This window comes from Panthera tigris, chromosome D3 (genome assembly GCF_018350195.1).
Source record: "Panthera tigris isolate Pti1 chromosome D3, P.tigris_Pti1_mat1.1, whole genome shotgun sequence".
NCBI classification, from domain to species: domain Eukaryota; kingdom Metazoa; phylum Chordata; class Mammalia; order Carnivora; family Felidae; genus Panthera; species Panthera tigris.
This window is the reverse complement of record NC_056671.1, coordinates 69,160,293-69,172,983: the sequence shown is the minus strand read 5'-3', so window position 1 is coordinate 69,172,983 and position 12,691 is coordinate 69,160,293. Positions and strand designations below refer to the sequence as shown.

At 49.7% G+C, this 12,691-nt stretch overlaps 1 protein-coding gene across 3 annotated transcripts in view; it reads left to right on the top strand.

Moving 5' to 3' along the window:
* The window catches only part of MYO5B (myosin VB), a 338,275-nt gene that overhangs the window by 300,151 nt on the left and 25,433 nt on the right, over positions 1–12,691 (top strand). For all 3 annotated transcript variants that reach the window (XM_042961933.1, XM_042961932.1, XM_042961931.1), the window contains 4 exons: positions 672–812; positions 4,475–4,540; positions 8,322–8,561; positions 9,646–9,746. In XM_042961933.1, the coding sequence (XP_042817867.1) occupies positions 672–812; positions 4,475–4,540; positions 8,322–8,561; positions 9,646–9,746 (548 nt within the window). The remainder of the gene's footprint in view (positions 1–671; positions 813–4,474; positions 4,541–8,321; positions 8,562–9,645; positions 9,747–12,691) is intronic.

The window sequence follows — 12,691 nt, the reverse complement described above, 5'->3', positions numbered from 1 at the left end:
TACAGCGCTGGCTAAGCGCAAAGTGCTCGTGAAATGCTATACATGTACTTTAAAGATCCACATAGATAAGGTCGTGCAGATACACCTGTTTGTACATGCGCACCCACACACAACAGAACCCCAGAGGGCAAACCCAGGCATGAATCCAAAGGGAGAAAATCTGGGAAATCGATGCTCTCAGGTCTATGGAATAAACAGGTTGCATGGCAGGGAAGTCTTGGTTCTGTTTCAAGGTACAATCAAGTGGTGTTTGACAACACATTTGCAGTGATTAGTAACCACATCGATTCTTCCATCAGGAAGTGTCGAGCCTGAGTTTGACAATTTCTCTGGTATGAGACCATTTCCATCAGTGAACTCTTTTAACTTCCAAATAAAATGGCTGTGTCTTTACTCTTGGAATGTATGAGTGGTTATCTTAAGTGGCTCTCACAGGAATATAAATGGGCCAGACTCAGATGTCATCTAGACAGAAAATGAGCCTGGAGTGCCAACTTCACTCTGAGAACTGATGGTTGGTTGGCATTGGCTCTGCCTCTGGGGCGCAGGTTGATGTTTGTACAGAGAGAGGACAGGCAGCTGATACAGAGGCAGGCTGGGAGGTGCCGTATGTCCTCTGAGGCAGCTATGCTATTGAAACCTCCTTCCCGGCTCCCTGTGTTCCCCTGAAGGACATCGGCCTGGAAAAGGCAGCCATGGACATGACCGTCTTCCTGAAACTGCAGAAGAGAGTGCGCGAGCTGGAGCAGGAGAGGAAGAAACTGCAGGTGCAGCTGGAGAAGAGGGAGCAGCAGGACAGCCGGAAGGTCCAGGTGCGTGCTGGGGCTGCAGGCCTGCAGAGCGGCCCCCAGGTGCCGGCGTCAGCACGCTCTTTCTCAGGGTTCACGTGGCAGGGTGACCACTTGGGCTTATGCAGGTGCTCGGTTTCAGAGAGGAGCTTCCACCTCGTGTTGGTATCACACTGAGTCTTCTCTACCTGCCGGCACCCCCAGACCACTCCAGATGGACAGGAGTAGGCTTCCCAAGTGCCCCGAGGGCAAGGGATTCCCAGTGGCGAAGCTAGGGAGAGCCTGTGGCATTGTCACCTATTTGCAAAGGGCACTAGGATGTGTGATTAAAGTATAAATACAAGCCAGAGTCTAATTTTAACAGAGACAAGTGACTGCCCTTTACCTGGAGTCTGGCATGGACTTTAGTCTACCCCCACTGGGTTAAGAGTAGACCAGGTTTGTGGTCACTCACTTTTCTATCCCATGATTGCTCCCTGGCTTCAGTCCAGATTATCATCAGTGTCTTGGGTCTCAAAAGGGTATGTCTTGAGACCTTAGGGTCCCCAGATGTATCACTCTGTCTCTCAGGGACCCCCCCCCCCCGGGTACCTATGCAATGCTCAGCACTGTGGTAGAGCCAGGTCGTAGTAGGTATTCAAACTGTTTATTACACAAGAGGAGATAAAAATATAAGGAGAAAAACCCCTAGCCATTGAGGAATTTATGATCCAGTTGGGGGGACCAGACACATAACACAGGTGACAAGTGAAAACATCGATAGGGCTCAAATGCTAGGTTGGGTGCAGATTGGCACTGTAGGAATAAAACCCACTGAAGTTAGCAGTGATGAGATGAGACCCATGTGTTATTTGTTGGGAGGTAGAAAGACCACTTCCAATGGGATAGAAGGCCAGTTCTGACACTGGTCATATCACTAGCTGGACCTCATCATGGGTTTGTCAGAGGTCTTTGTTCTGAAGCCTGACTTGCCCATTGTGGAGTTCAACCCCCTCCCCGCTTCTCAGGCCTTCTCCCACCTCTTCACATGATCTCCTTTTAGTGGTAACACCTGGCTTCCCTTTCCCTTCAAATGTGATACAGACATTGGTCTGTATTGCTAGAGTATTCTCTGGTATTCTGAGCACAAAGTGGGGAGGTAAATCTTGTTGGTGGACTTCAGTCTCTCAGGTGGATTAGACTGGAGATTGAAGGGGTTAGATTTACAAATGATTCAGTCCATAGAAGAGAAGGAGCCCTGACAGGCAAGCGCAAATCAAATCTATGAAAAGCTACACAGACCACATCAGACCATCCCTGATGTAGAAGTCCCCAGCCCACCAGCTACCCCCAAAGGTCCAGGCTCCAGATTCCCCACCACAGAAATGCCAGATAACTTTGAAATCTTGGCTTTAGGCTTTCTCTTTGTCTTGCTACCAAATAAAAAGGGATATCCCTTTCTTGAAAAGTAATCCTTGGGGGTGCCTGGGTGGCTCAGTTGACCGTCTGACTCTTCCTTTCAGCTCACTCAGGTCATGATCTCACGGTTCATGGGTTCAAGCCTCGAGGCGAGCTCTGTACTGACTGTGCAGAGCCTGCTTGGGATTCTCTCTCTCCCTCTCTCTCTGCCCCACCCCCTCTCACTCTCTCAAAATAAACTTTAAAAAAAGTTATCACTGAACAAGAGTTAGAACTATAGGGTTGGCCTATAGCCCTGAATGTGTATTGAGGATCTCCCTTTAAGGAGAAAGATCTTGTTTCTGCAGAGTTTACTAAGAAAGGCAGGAGTGGGGCAGGGGACGGAAGGTGTGGAATCCCTCTACAGCACTCTACAGGATCATGTTCTTGGATCTGCCCCTGGTTCCAAGAGGAATCCTGAGCCACCTGAATCTTTCCTCCAGAGAGATGTGACGTGGGGTCGCAGCTACAGAGAGAAGTCTGTAGGATACGCCATCAGTATGGGAGTGGCAGTCTGCTGTGAGGATGGGGCCTCTGTGACAGCCAGGTTGTCCCTGTGTTTGACTTCCCATCCAGCCAGCCCCCTTTCTCAGGGCATAGCAAAGTCACTTTTGCCACCAGGGTGATTCCAGTGGGCTGCCCACTTAGAAACATAACTGCCAGTCCACCTTAATACAGCCCCTTGGACCATGGATGATCTCCATTTTCTGAGAACCGGATGCACTCAACAATTATCCATGGCCATGTGGCAAATCCACGCTCCACAGAACACAAGTGCAGGCCTCTCACTGGGGCAGAGATGAAGAGCCCACTCTGAAGAGTCCCATCTGGTACCACTAATGGGGTGGGAGCAAAACAGAGACTGGTACCCTGGACAGCGGCTGTCCCAGGTTGCAGGGGCAGGACACCATGTGGTCCGTGCAGCAGCCCTACATCTGGACAGTCTCCAGGAGGTGCTCACATCCATCCTGGTCTGTATGGGCACACCTAATCCATGCACAGCAGGGGAGTGGCCTTACCTTGGACTTAAGGTTGCTAGCACTGCAGATAATCTAATTAAGCACTGTCAGGTTTTAGCTCCAAAACCCATCTTATTCAAGGACTTTCACCCACTACTTAAAATCACCCCATGCAGCTAACCATTTATGAAGGTGTTTCTGCCCCTTCTTATTGACAATTCAGGTTCAGTAGCTGTCAAACAATTATAGGAGTCATTGGTTCACTGAGTATGATGGGCTAGCATTACAGCTGTTGCTCTCCACATTCCTTGGAATTGAAATCAGCATTTACTGAGCATCGTAGGGGCCAGCTGCCAGAGTCCTTATTGTGGGGTGATATGGAGGAAGCAGGCTTCTCCACAAAGTGCTTAGTGATTCAGTTGGGAAAACTGAATACACATGTTCACACACACCAAAAAAACCAAAGGTAGCTCATTAATCTCCTTAATAAACACGTAATTATTATGTATTAGCCTTCTTAAGTACATAAGTGTTATGGTGCTGGTTTCCTTGGCTGCTGAAACAAAATCCCACAAACTGGATGGCTCAAAACAACAGAAATTGATTCTCTTGTAGTTCTGGAGGTCAGAAATCAAAAAGTAAGGTCCCAAGAGGGCCATGCTCTCTTAAAGGCTTTTGGGGGGAATCTCTTCCATGCCTCTCTCTGAGCATCTGGCATTGCCAGAAACCCTTGGCATTCCTTAGCTCCAGTTCCTTGACTTGGCACTGTATGACTCCAATCTCTGCCTCCATCGTCAAGTGGTATTCCCCCGTGTGTGTGCGTGCGTGCGCGCGCGAGAGAGAAAGAGAGCGCGCGCGCACACACACACGCTATCAATCTCCTTGTAAGGGCACCAGTCGTATTGCATTAGGGCCGATCCTTATGACCTCATCTTGACTTTGATTTTCTCTGCAAAGATCCTGTTTCTAAGTCACATTCACAGGGTACCAGGCTTTGGACTTCAACGTAGGTTTTGTAGGGACATCATTCAACCTGTAGCACAGTGTATACATATTTATATGACTAAGGACCTGGGAATAAAGTTATGGAGACAGTGAAGACGGGCAGGAGAGTAATTTATGGAGAGCTTCCTGGTGGCCTGAAGTAGGGTACTACATTCTGGAGGCGGGAAGAAAGCAGACACAGAGCAGGGAGTACGGGCAAAACGAGCATGTCTTCTGTGGTTGAAAGTATCACCATGGGACAGCTGCCTGTGGTCCCTGCTCACCTCTGTCTCCTCATCCGTGCAGGTGGAACAAGCAAAGAATGACCTGGATTTGGACCAGGATGCAGATCTAGCCTACAACAGTCTGAAGGTAAGATTGTCGGCCAACAAGTTCCCCAAACTCGTACCCTGCGGAAGATGGGTGAGCAAGTCTGTGCATAAGTGGAGCCATAAGCAGGCGACTTGACCCTTCAGTTTCTTCATCTGTGAGATAGAGGCAGATGTGTACTTACTACAAGGAGCCATAATCTCTACTTACAGGAGACACCAACTATAGGTGTCCCACAGTTTAGTTCAACATGGGCCCTAACTACCTGCATTTAGGATAGACCCCACTGGTCAGGGCCCTCGTCCCTCAAGACTGCCCTCAATTCAGATGCCAGTCACATTGGTGAGTCCCCAGGTTACCCACACTTCTGTCCACTTGGCTACCAATCGGGTTCCCGTGACCCCCCTCCTCAGGTTTGATCACATGTTAGAGCAGCCCACAGAGCTCAGGGAAGCATCTTACTCGCTACTCCTGGTTTATTCTAAAAGGCTGCAGCTCGGCAGGCGAATGAAGCAGGCACAGGTGTGTGGGAAGGGGCCCAGAGCTTCCATGCCCTCTCCAGATGTGCGCTCCCCCCCACACCTCCATGTGCTCATCAACCAGAGGCCCTTGGAACTCTTCACCTACGGGTTTCCGTTACACAGGCACCAGTGATAAAATCATTGGCCATTCGTGTTCAGCTCAGTCTCCAGCCCTCCTCTTTCCCTCTCCAGGCATCTGTGGGTGGGGCTGTAAGCCCCAGTGCTTAGATCTCAGGATTGGTTCCCAGGCACCTGGTCCCTCTCCTCATTGGCATGAACTAGTTGGGGATGAAAGGGACTTATTATGACTAACAAAGGACACTTCTCTCACCCTTATCAGGAAGCGCCAAGGGTTTTAGGACCCCTGAGCCAGGAACCAGGAGCTAAGACCAAATAGAACAAAAGATGTTCCTCTCACCTCTGTCACTAGGAACCTGGGCCAGAGGCTAAATATATGTTGTTATGTCACACATGTCTTACTTGATACAGTTTTAAAGTAACATGTGGACAGTGGGGTGAATTCACTTTGAAAAGAGATCCAGACTTGCATGGAGAGATGTAAGGCAGAGGGATGTCCCCGTGCACGCAGTGCTGGCCCAGCGAGAGCTGGTGAGATTGGAGGGTGCAAGGCCTCAGGTCCCAGGGTGAGCAGGCCTATGTTTACTACAGTGATGGGGGTGCTAGGCCTCCAGCCAGAGAGGGGGGCACAGAAAAGGGCATCATAGCATTCCCCCTCCCCTGCTTCCATTCCCAGGGGCTTGGGAATTGATCCAGTCTGGCAGGGTCAGTCCGGTCCCACTCACAGAACCGCAGATAACTCTGGTCACCACTGAATTACCCCAGGAGAACAGCCCTGAATCATGCCTATGGCTTTTTGAACAATTAGGGTCACAGAAGTGGGTGCTTTGTAAGGGTTTTCCTTTTTTGAATTATTGATTTAGACTTACTTTCCACATGTGATATTTAAAGGTTTAAAACCCCGTGAGAAGGGGAGTGGGTGTGACAGATGTCTGTGGTGCATGCCTTCTGCATGCCGTTCCTCAGCTGCCTTCCCCAAGCAAGTGAACAGCAGGCTGTTTCAGAACTGGAAAAGATAAGGGGTGTCTGGGTGGCTCCGTGGGTTAAGCATCCAATTTCGGCTGAGGTCATGATCTCGCTGTTCATGAGTTTGAGCCCCACGTTGTGCTCTGTGCTGACAGCTCAGAGCCTGGAGCCTGCTTGGGATTCTGTGTCTCCCTCTCTCTTTGCCCCTCCCCCACTCATGCTCTGTCTCTGTCAAAAAACATAAACATTAAAAAAAAAAAAAGGTAAAGTGGGTCTAGCCCAGTGGGCCTCCAGGAGTGGTCCTGGGACCAGCATCATGGCAGGCATGCTAAAAATGCAGATTCTCAGCCTCCTCCCAGACCTGTATCACAAGCTCTGAGGTGGGGCCCAGCAGTCTGTTCTCAGCCACCCACCTGAGGTTTCCATTGCCCACTCAAGTCTGAGAGCCACTCTTCTAGTCTATGGGCAAAGTCCTGCCTCCAGGACTCCCATCTTGAAGTCTGCCTAAAAACTTGCTCTGCATTGGGCTCCTGGGGAAGATGCCCCACGCTGTTCCTGCAGGCTACATCTCCACTGCTAGCTCAGGGCCTGGCTCAGAGAGGGCTCAATGAGCACTTGTCCCAGACTCTTGAAACTCCATCACCATTCTGCTCTGTTAGGCCAGGATTCTGAGGTTACAAGACCTGGTTTTCCCTTCGTTGTCTCTGGTGAAACTTGACTTAACTTTTGCACTGTCTCAGAGGCTGGTGTCCGGGAGGACCAATGCTGGGGAGGCTGGTTGCATTTCTTCTCACTTAACAGACCCAGACCCTGAAGGAAACAATGAAAAATGGGGCTTTTAGGCAAAGCCCCGTCGGCCTGTATTTAATGGGCCCCTGCTGTGTGTCCAGCTGAATGCTTCCTGAAGGCACGAGGGAAGGAGCTGTCCTCTGCCCTCCCAAAGTGTAGACTCTGCCTGAGCAGACCCAAGATGGAAGCAGATCATGAGTCTGCACACCAGACTATTCAGCCCTCTTTTCCAACCCAATCCTTACCAAATTGGATTTGAAAAACCTGCCCACAAGTACATGGGTGAGATGAGCCTACTCTGGGAAGGACCCCTTGACAAGTAGTGATTTTTGCTGAAACAACCAGAATTTCAGAAGTTCCCGCTGATCCTTCTCTAACGCATAAAGGGACAGAAGCACACCATTTGGGTACTGGTCTCAAGGCTTAGGCATGCCCTCCCTGTGGGGGTGAGATGGGGCGGAAGGGCCCTTGGGCTGGTTGCACCTGGCAGAGATTGCTGGAGGAGGCCTGATATAATGTGGCCAGGCAAGGTGGGATCAGGTGTCCAGAATCGTGGGCTCTAGTCCTGGCAGAGGTTCTTAAACTCACTGTGAGTCTTCTCTGCTCAGTCCTTAGCTCCCTCATTCAGAAAATGAAGAGATTATTTAGATGGTCTCCTAGTTTTATGGTCCTGTGTCTCTGTAATAATTGTGCAACCAATCCCCACTTATCCACCATTTGGGGATTTGGGGGGAAATTTTGAATCCCATATATCCCAAGACCCTAAGAGTATTATATATGTGAGTACCAAACTTTCTATGGTCTGACTTTGTGAAATCCAAAGCTAAATATTACACCCAGAAAACTTAAAATACATTCTAAAGTTGTTTTGATGGCATTTTTGCACACAGGTAGCTTTTCTTCTGGCATTGACAGCTGGTGGCTTTCCGTGTGACCAAAACAACAAAAGTGCGTTCCTAATATACTCTAAAACATTGGTCTGTGTGGTGCTCCTTAGAATAAGGGCATCGGGTAGGAAGGCTCTCTAGATAGCTAAGTTTGGGAAATCCTAGGATTTTTATGCTCTCTTGGAAAGTCACAAAGTATATCAATAAGTTTCTAGGAAGTCTAATGTTAAAAGCATGTTGTTTAAAATTAACCTGGCATTTCCTCAAGGGTAGGTTTCATGGCCAGATACACTTAGAGATAGGAACACTATTAATCTGTTTGGGGAATGCAGTCATAGAGGCCTCAGGTCAGATGCTTCACCCCAATAACTTAGGGTTGTGGGTCCAAATCCAGGCCCCAGTTTTAACTATAACTGAACTTTTCTCATGGGTTTTATTGTTAAAACAAGAAGGTTGCTCCAAGCTTCACAGGAGGGACAGGGCAGGCTGATTCTGGATGGTGGAGGAGGAAGCCCACATGGGGAGAGGAGACTGTTCTAGGTCCAGAAGGAGATGGAGTGTGCTGCTTGGGCTGTCTTCCAGAGGCAAGAGCTAGAGTCAGAGAACAAGAAGCTGAAGAACGACCTGAACGAGCTGAGGAAAGCCGTGGCTGACCAAGCCACACAGAACAACTCCAGCCACAGCTCCCCTGACAGCTACAGCCTGCTGCTGAACCAGCTCAAGCTGGCCAACGAGGAGCTTGAGGTTCGCAAGGAGGAGGTGCTCATCCTAAGGACGCAGATTGTCAGCGCTGACCAGCGCCGACTCGCCGGCAAGAGCACGGTAACAAGATGGCAGCCCGGTTGGGCTTGCCAGGGGGCGACACTAGGTAATACGGACGGTGTTTTGCTTACGTAGCTTTACCCGTGAGCACTTTAAACCTAAAAAAATGCAGGCGCGCTGACTCTAGGGTCTCGTCTAAAGGGAAAGCAAGGTACTTGCTGCCTTCTCAGCATTACCTTTCATGGGAGACTTTGCTGGAAGTCTCTAGAATCTTCTGAAGTTACTCAATATGAACATGTTCAAAAAGAACAAGGCACAGAATTAGAAACAAGGGCAATGGCCTGAGCAGCCCCCTTGGCCTTGTTTTTCACCCCAAGCTTTGTGTCTTGCTGTTTGATTCTGAGGTAGAGAAAGTCTTTTCCTCTAAGTCCACCCAGGGTGGCAAGTCCAGCTTAGCATTTGTTCCTAATGTTTTCACCTTCTGGGACAGAGTGGGGAGTGGGAAAGAGGGGACAGAGGCCACCGGGATCAACTCTGGACATGGCCCTGGGATGACTTAGAGGGGGATAAGTAGGCAGTCAGTCATGAGTGTGGAGGACTAACACTGAGACAGATTTTCACCCTGTCCTTCGGATTTGGGGGGTGCTGTCACCTCAGAGACACAGTCACTGCTATCCTCCCTCACAGTCCAAGTTCGGGGCTTTTGCAGCCAGGCCTTGTCATTCTGTGCCTTTGAAAGTACCATTCTTGCCTGGGTTTAACTGCTGTTATCTGAGGTCATCCTGAGCCTTTGTTTTTCCCCCAAAAGCTTGTTTTTTGTTTTTTTAATTTTTCTTAATGTTTGTTTATTTTTGAGAGAGAGAGAGAGAGAGAAGTGAGGGAGGGCAGGGAGAGAGAGGGAGATGCAAAATGCAAGGCAGGCTCCAGGCTCTGAGCTCTCAGCACAGAGCCCAGTGAGGAGCTTGATCTCATGAGCCGTGAGATCATGACCTGAGCCAAAGTCAGATGCTCAACCAACTGAGCCACCCAGGCACCCCTCAAAAGCTTGTTTTTATGCCTCTGTATATACAAAGTCTATAAAGTCATTTTGCAACAGTTGTTTATGTAACCAGAGTTATTTCTCTTTTAACCTGGGACCTTCTAGGAGCCGAACATTAATGCCAGAACAAGTTGGCCTAACAGTGAGAAGCATGTAGATCAGGAAGATGCCATCGAGGCCTATCATGGGGTCTGCCAGACAAACAGGTAAGTCCCCCCTCATGGTAACTAGAGGAGGCAATGGAAAAGGGTCTTGCCCAACCTGACATGTGATGGCTGTTTCTCAGACACTGCTCAGCATCAGGGTTTATGTATTATAGGAGGTAAACGAGAAGGAGCAGACTCTGTGAATCCCATGCCCTTAGCAAACCACTTGTCAGCTTCAGCAAGACTCCAGTAACACAGCTGGGGCATCCAGAACCCAGATCTTATGAAGAGCTTTTGGAAAGGGAGCCTCCCTGGAAGTGTGGACAGGAGGAGCGAGAAGGACCGGCTGAGAGTGGCTTTTCCCCTAGAGGGAAGCCAGCACCAGATGAGCCCAACTAAGTCCTGGGAGGGGCTGCTCCTGCTCCAGTTCTTCGCTTTTTTATTGCTTTTTAGAGCATGTGTGTGTGGGGCGTGAAGAGGGGCAGAGGTAGAGAATCCCAAGCAGGCTCCATGCTGTTAGTACAGAGCCCAACGTGGGGCTTGATCCCATGACCTGCGATCATGACGTGAGCTGCAATCAAGAGTCAGATGCTCAACCAACTAAGCACCCCGCCCCCACCAGGCACTCCTTTGTCTTTGCTTTAATATTAGCTTTACTCAACCCAGTTGGTGGGCCCCAGTGCCTGTCATTTAAGAGATGGAACCCAAGCTAGGCACCCCAGAGGTTGGGTGGAAGAACTTGACCACTATCATACTGGCTCAAATGAGTTTTCCCTGGACTTTAGTGAACAGACCTCTAGTCCCTCCTTGAGAATGAACTGCCCAGGGACACCTGCGTGGCTCAGTCGGTTAAGCGTCTGACTTCAGCTTGGGTCATGATCTCGCAGTTTGTGGGTTCGAGCCCTGCTTCAGGCTCTGTGCTGACAGCTCAGAGCCTGGAGCCTGCTTCAGATTCTGTGTCTCCCTCTCTCTCTCTGCCCTCCCCTGTTGCACTCTCTCTCAAAAAATAAATAAACATTAAAAAAAAAAAAATTAAAAGATCTGCCCAGGTTATGGCCAGGGAGCCTGACTGAGGGAGGCAGCAGGGCCTGGATGAGACCCCAGGGCCTTATGGCAGAGTGTTTGCACTCTGGAGTCCACTCACCAACTACTTAGTAACTCCTTTATAACCACTCAGTGCCTCAGTCTCCTCCCCTGAACCGGGGACAGTCACAGCAGTGTACTTCGCATGGAGATTGAGAAGGTCAGGTGAGTTAGTCCACGTCTTGTGCTTAGAACACTTCCTGCCGTTATTACTGTCTTTGTCTCTCGGGGCCCCTGTGGACACCTGTAAGAACAGAGCCAGCCTTTTCCCTGGCTACCTTTCTCTCTCGCCTCAACTCACCGACGTGATCAGTCACGAAGCATTTGTACAGAACTGATGAAAACCGCAAGCACATCTTGTCAGCAGGTGCCGCTAACTGCAACATGAAGTTGTCAGCAAGAATTGTCAGGGACTTGAAGACTTTAACGCTGTGATTTCCACGTCTTCTAAACTAGCCCATTTCTGCAGATAGGGAAACTGAGGCCCAGAAGGGATGAGCTGCTCTGGCAAGCAGCCAGCCTGAAACTGAGTCAAGGTACAATCCAGAAGGCCTGACTGCCAGGCCGGGCCGCTTCCCGCGCACTGTGTAGGTAATCAGAAGATGCAGGCATTCTAGCAAGACCCCCCAGAGGAAAGTAAGTTTCCAGAGAGACGCGATTCTGTTCCCCAAAGGAGAGAGAACAGGAAATGAAGGTGACCCTCTCAGTGCTGAAACTGGAGTCCAGATTTAGTCATTCAGAATTATCTTGGGTGAAGAAATACACTGAATAAGAAAAAAGAGCACAGGTGATACTTGGAATTAAAAAAGGGGGGAGCAGGGAGGACAAGCCGGACCTTGACAGGTGAGGGAGTGCTTATCTTTCTGATCCTCTGCTATTATCAGCTCTCAGCTCCCTTTTTATTCACCTAAATGGTTGTCCGGGGATCCAGTCCCAGGGGCTGCTTACTACCCTGGATTTGTCTTCCTTTGCAGCAGTAATAATGTTCGTGATAAAATAAAAATAGCTTTTCTTAGATGTTAAAATAATTCCATTCCCCAGTCAAGCCTAGGGTACAATAGGGAACTGATAGCCTGTGAAACCAAGTACAGAAAGGAGCCTCCGGAAGCCTGAAGAACCAGTTCCTCAGTGCCTGCCACACTTGGAAAGCGAGCTTTGTGGTTTGTGCCTCACCCACACCGTGATCTCTGCAGTGAGAGAGGATGGTGGCAGGCAGGTGGACAGGGCAGGACGATGCAGGCTGTGATTCCTGGAGCTCGGCAGCCAGGACATCGGTTACGAGGGCCACCCCTGGGATAAGAGTGCCCTGAAGGCCGAGCTGCGGTTCCTCCCCTGTGATTTCCCTCTGAGGGAGAGTGTTCTGGTTTGAACAAGTGTGGTATTATGCACGTGTGATTTGGGGTGGGAGGGATTGCAAAAATCGATCCTCTCTCAAGGAAAAGCTTACAGTGCTGCACTGAATTTTGCTTAGGTTTCTGGAGGGATTCTAGACACTCTCCCATGCCCAGTCATCGCTTCTCTCAGAATCCATGGTCCTTCAATTTGGAACTTCTCTCCCTCGCTAACTTCCAGAGTTGATGGAGTTCTGTTTGATCGTTACAATCGTCTTTTCCTTTGTTTTCAAGTTTGGGAGGGAGGCCAGTTAGGAGGCTTGGCTCTGGGGGGAGACACAGGAATGTGGCTAGCTCTTCCACTTACTTACCATTTTCTGTATGGCCGGAGTCAAGTCAACCAGGCATGTGCTCAAGGTCGCGGAGCTAAGGAAGAGCAGGCGTGTGTGGTGAGAGCTCAGGTCTGGGTCCAGCAATGGTGCTCCTTTGGCCACCAGCCATTTCCGCTCAAGTCTGTAGAACTCCAAAGAGAGACTTAGAGTGCATTGTTGGACCTTTGCTTGTGTCCCAGGAAACTGCAGCCCCACCTCC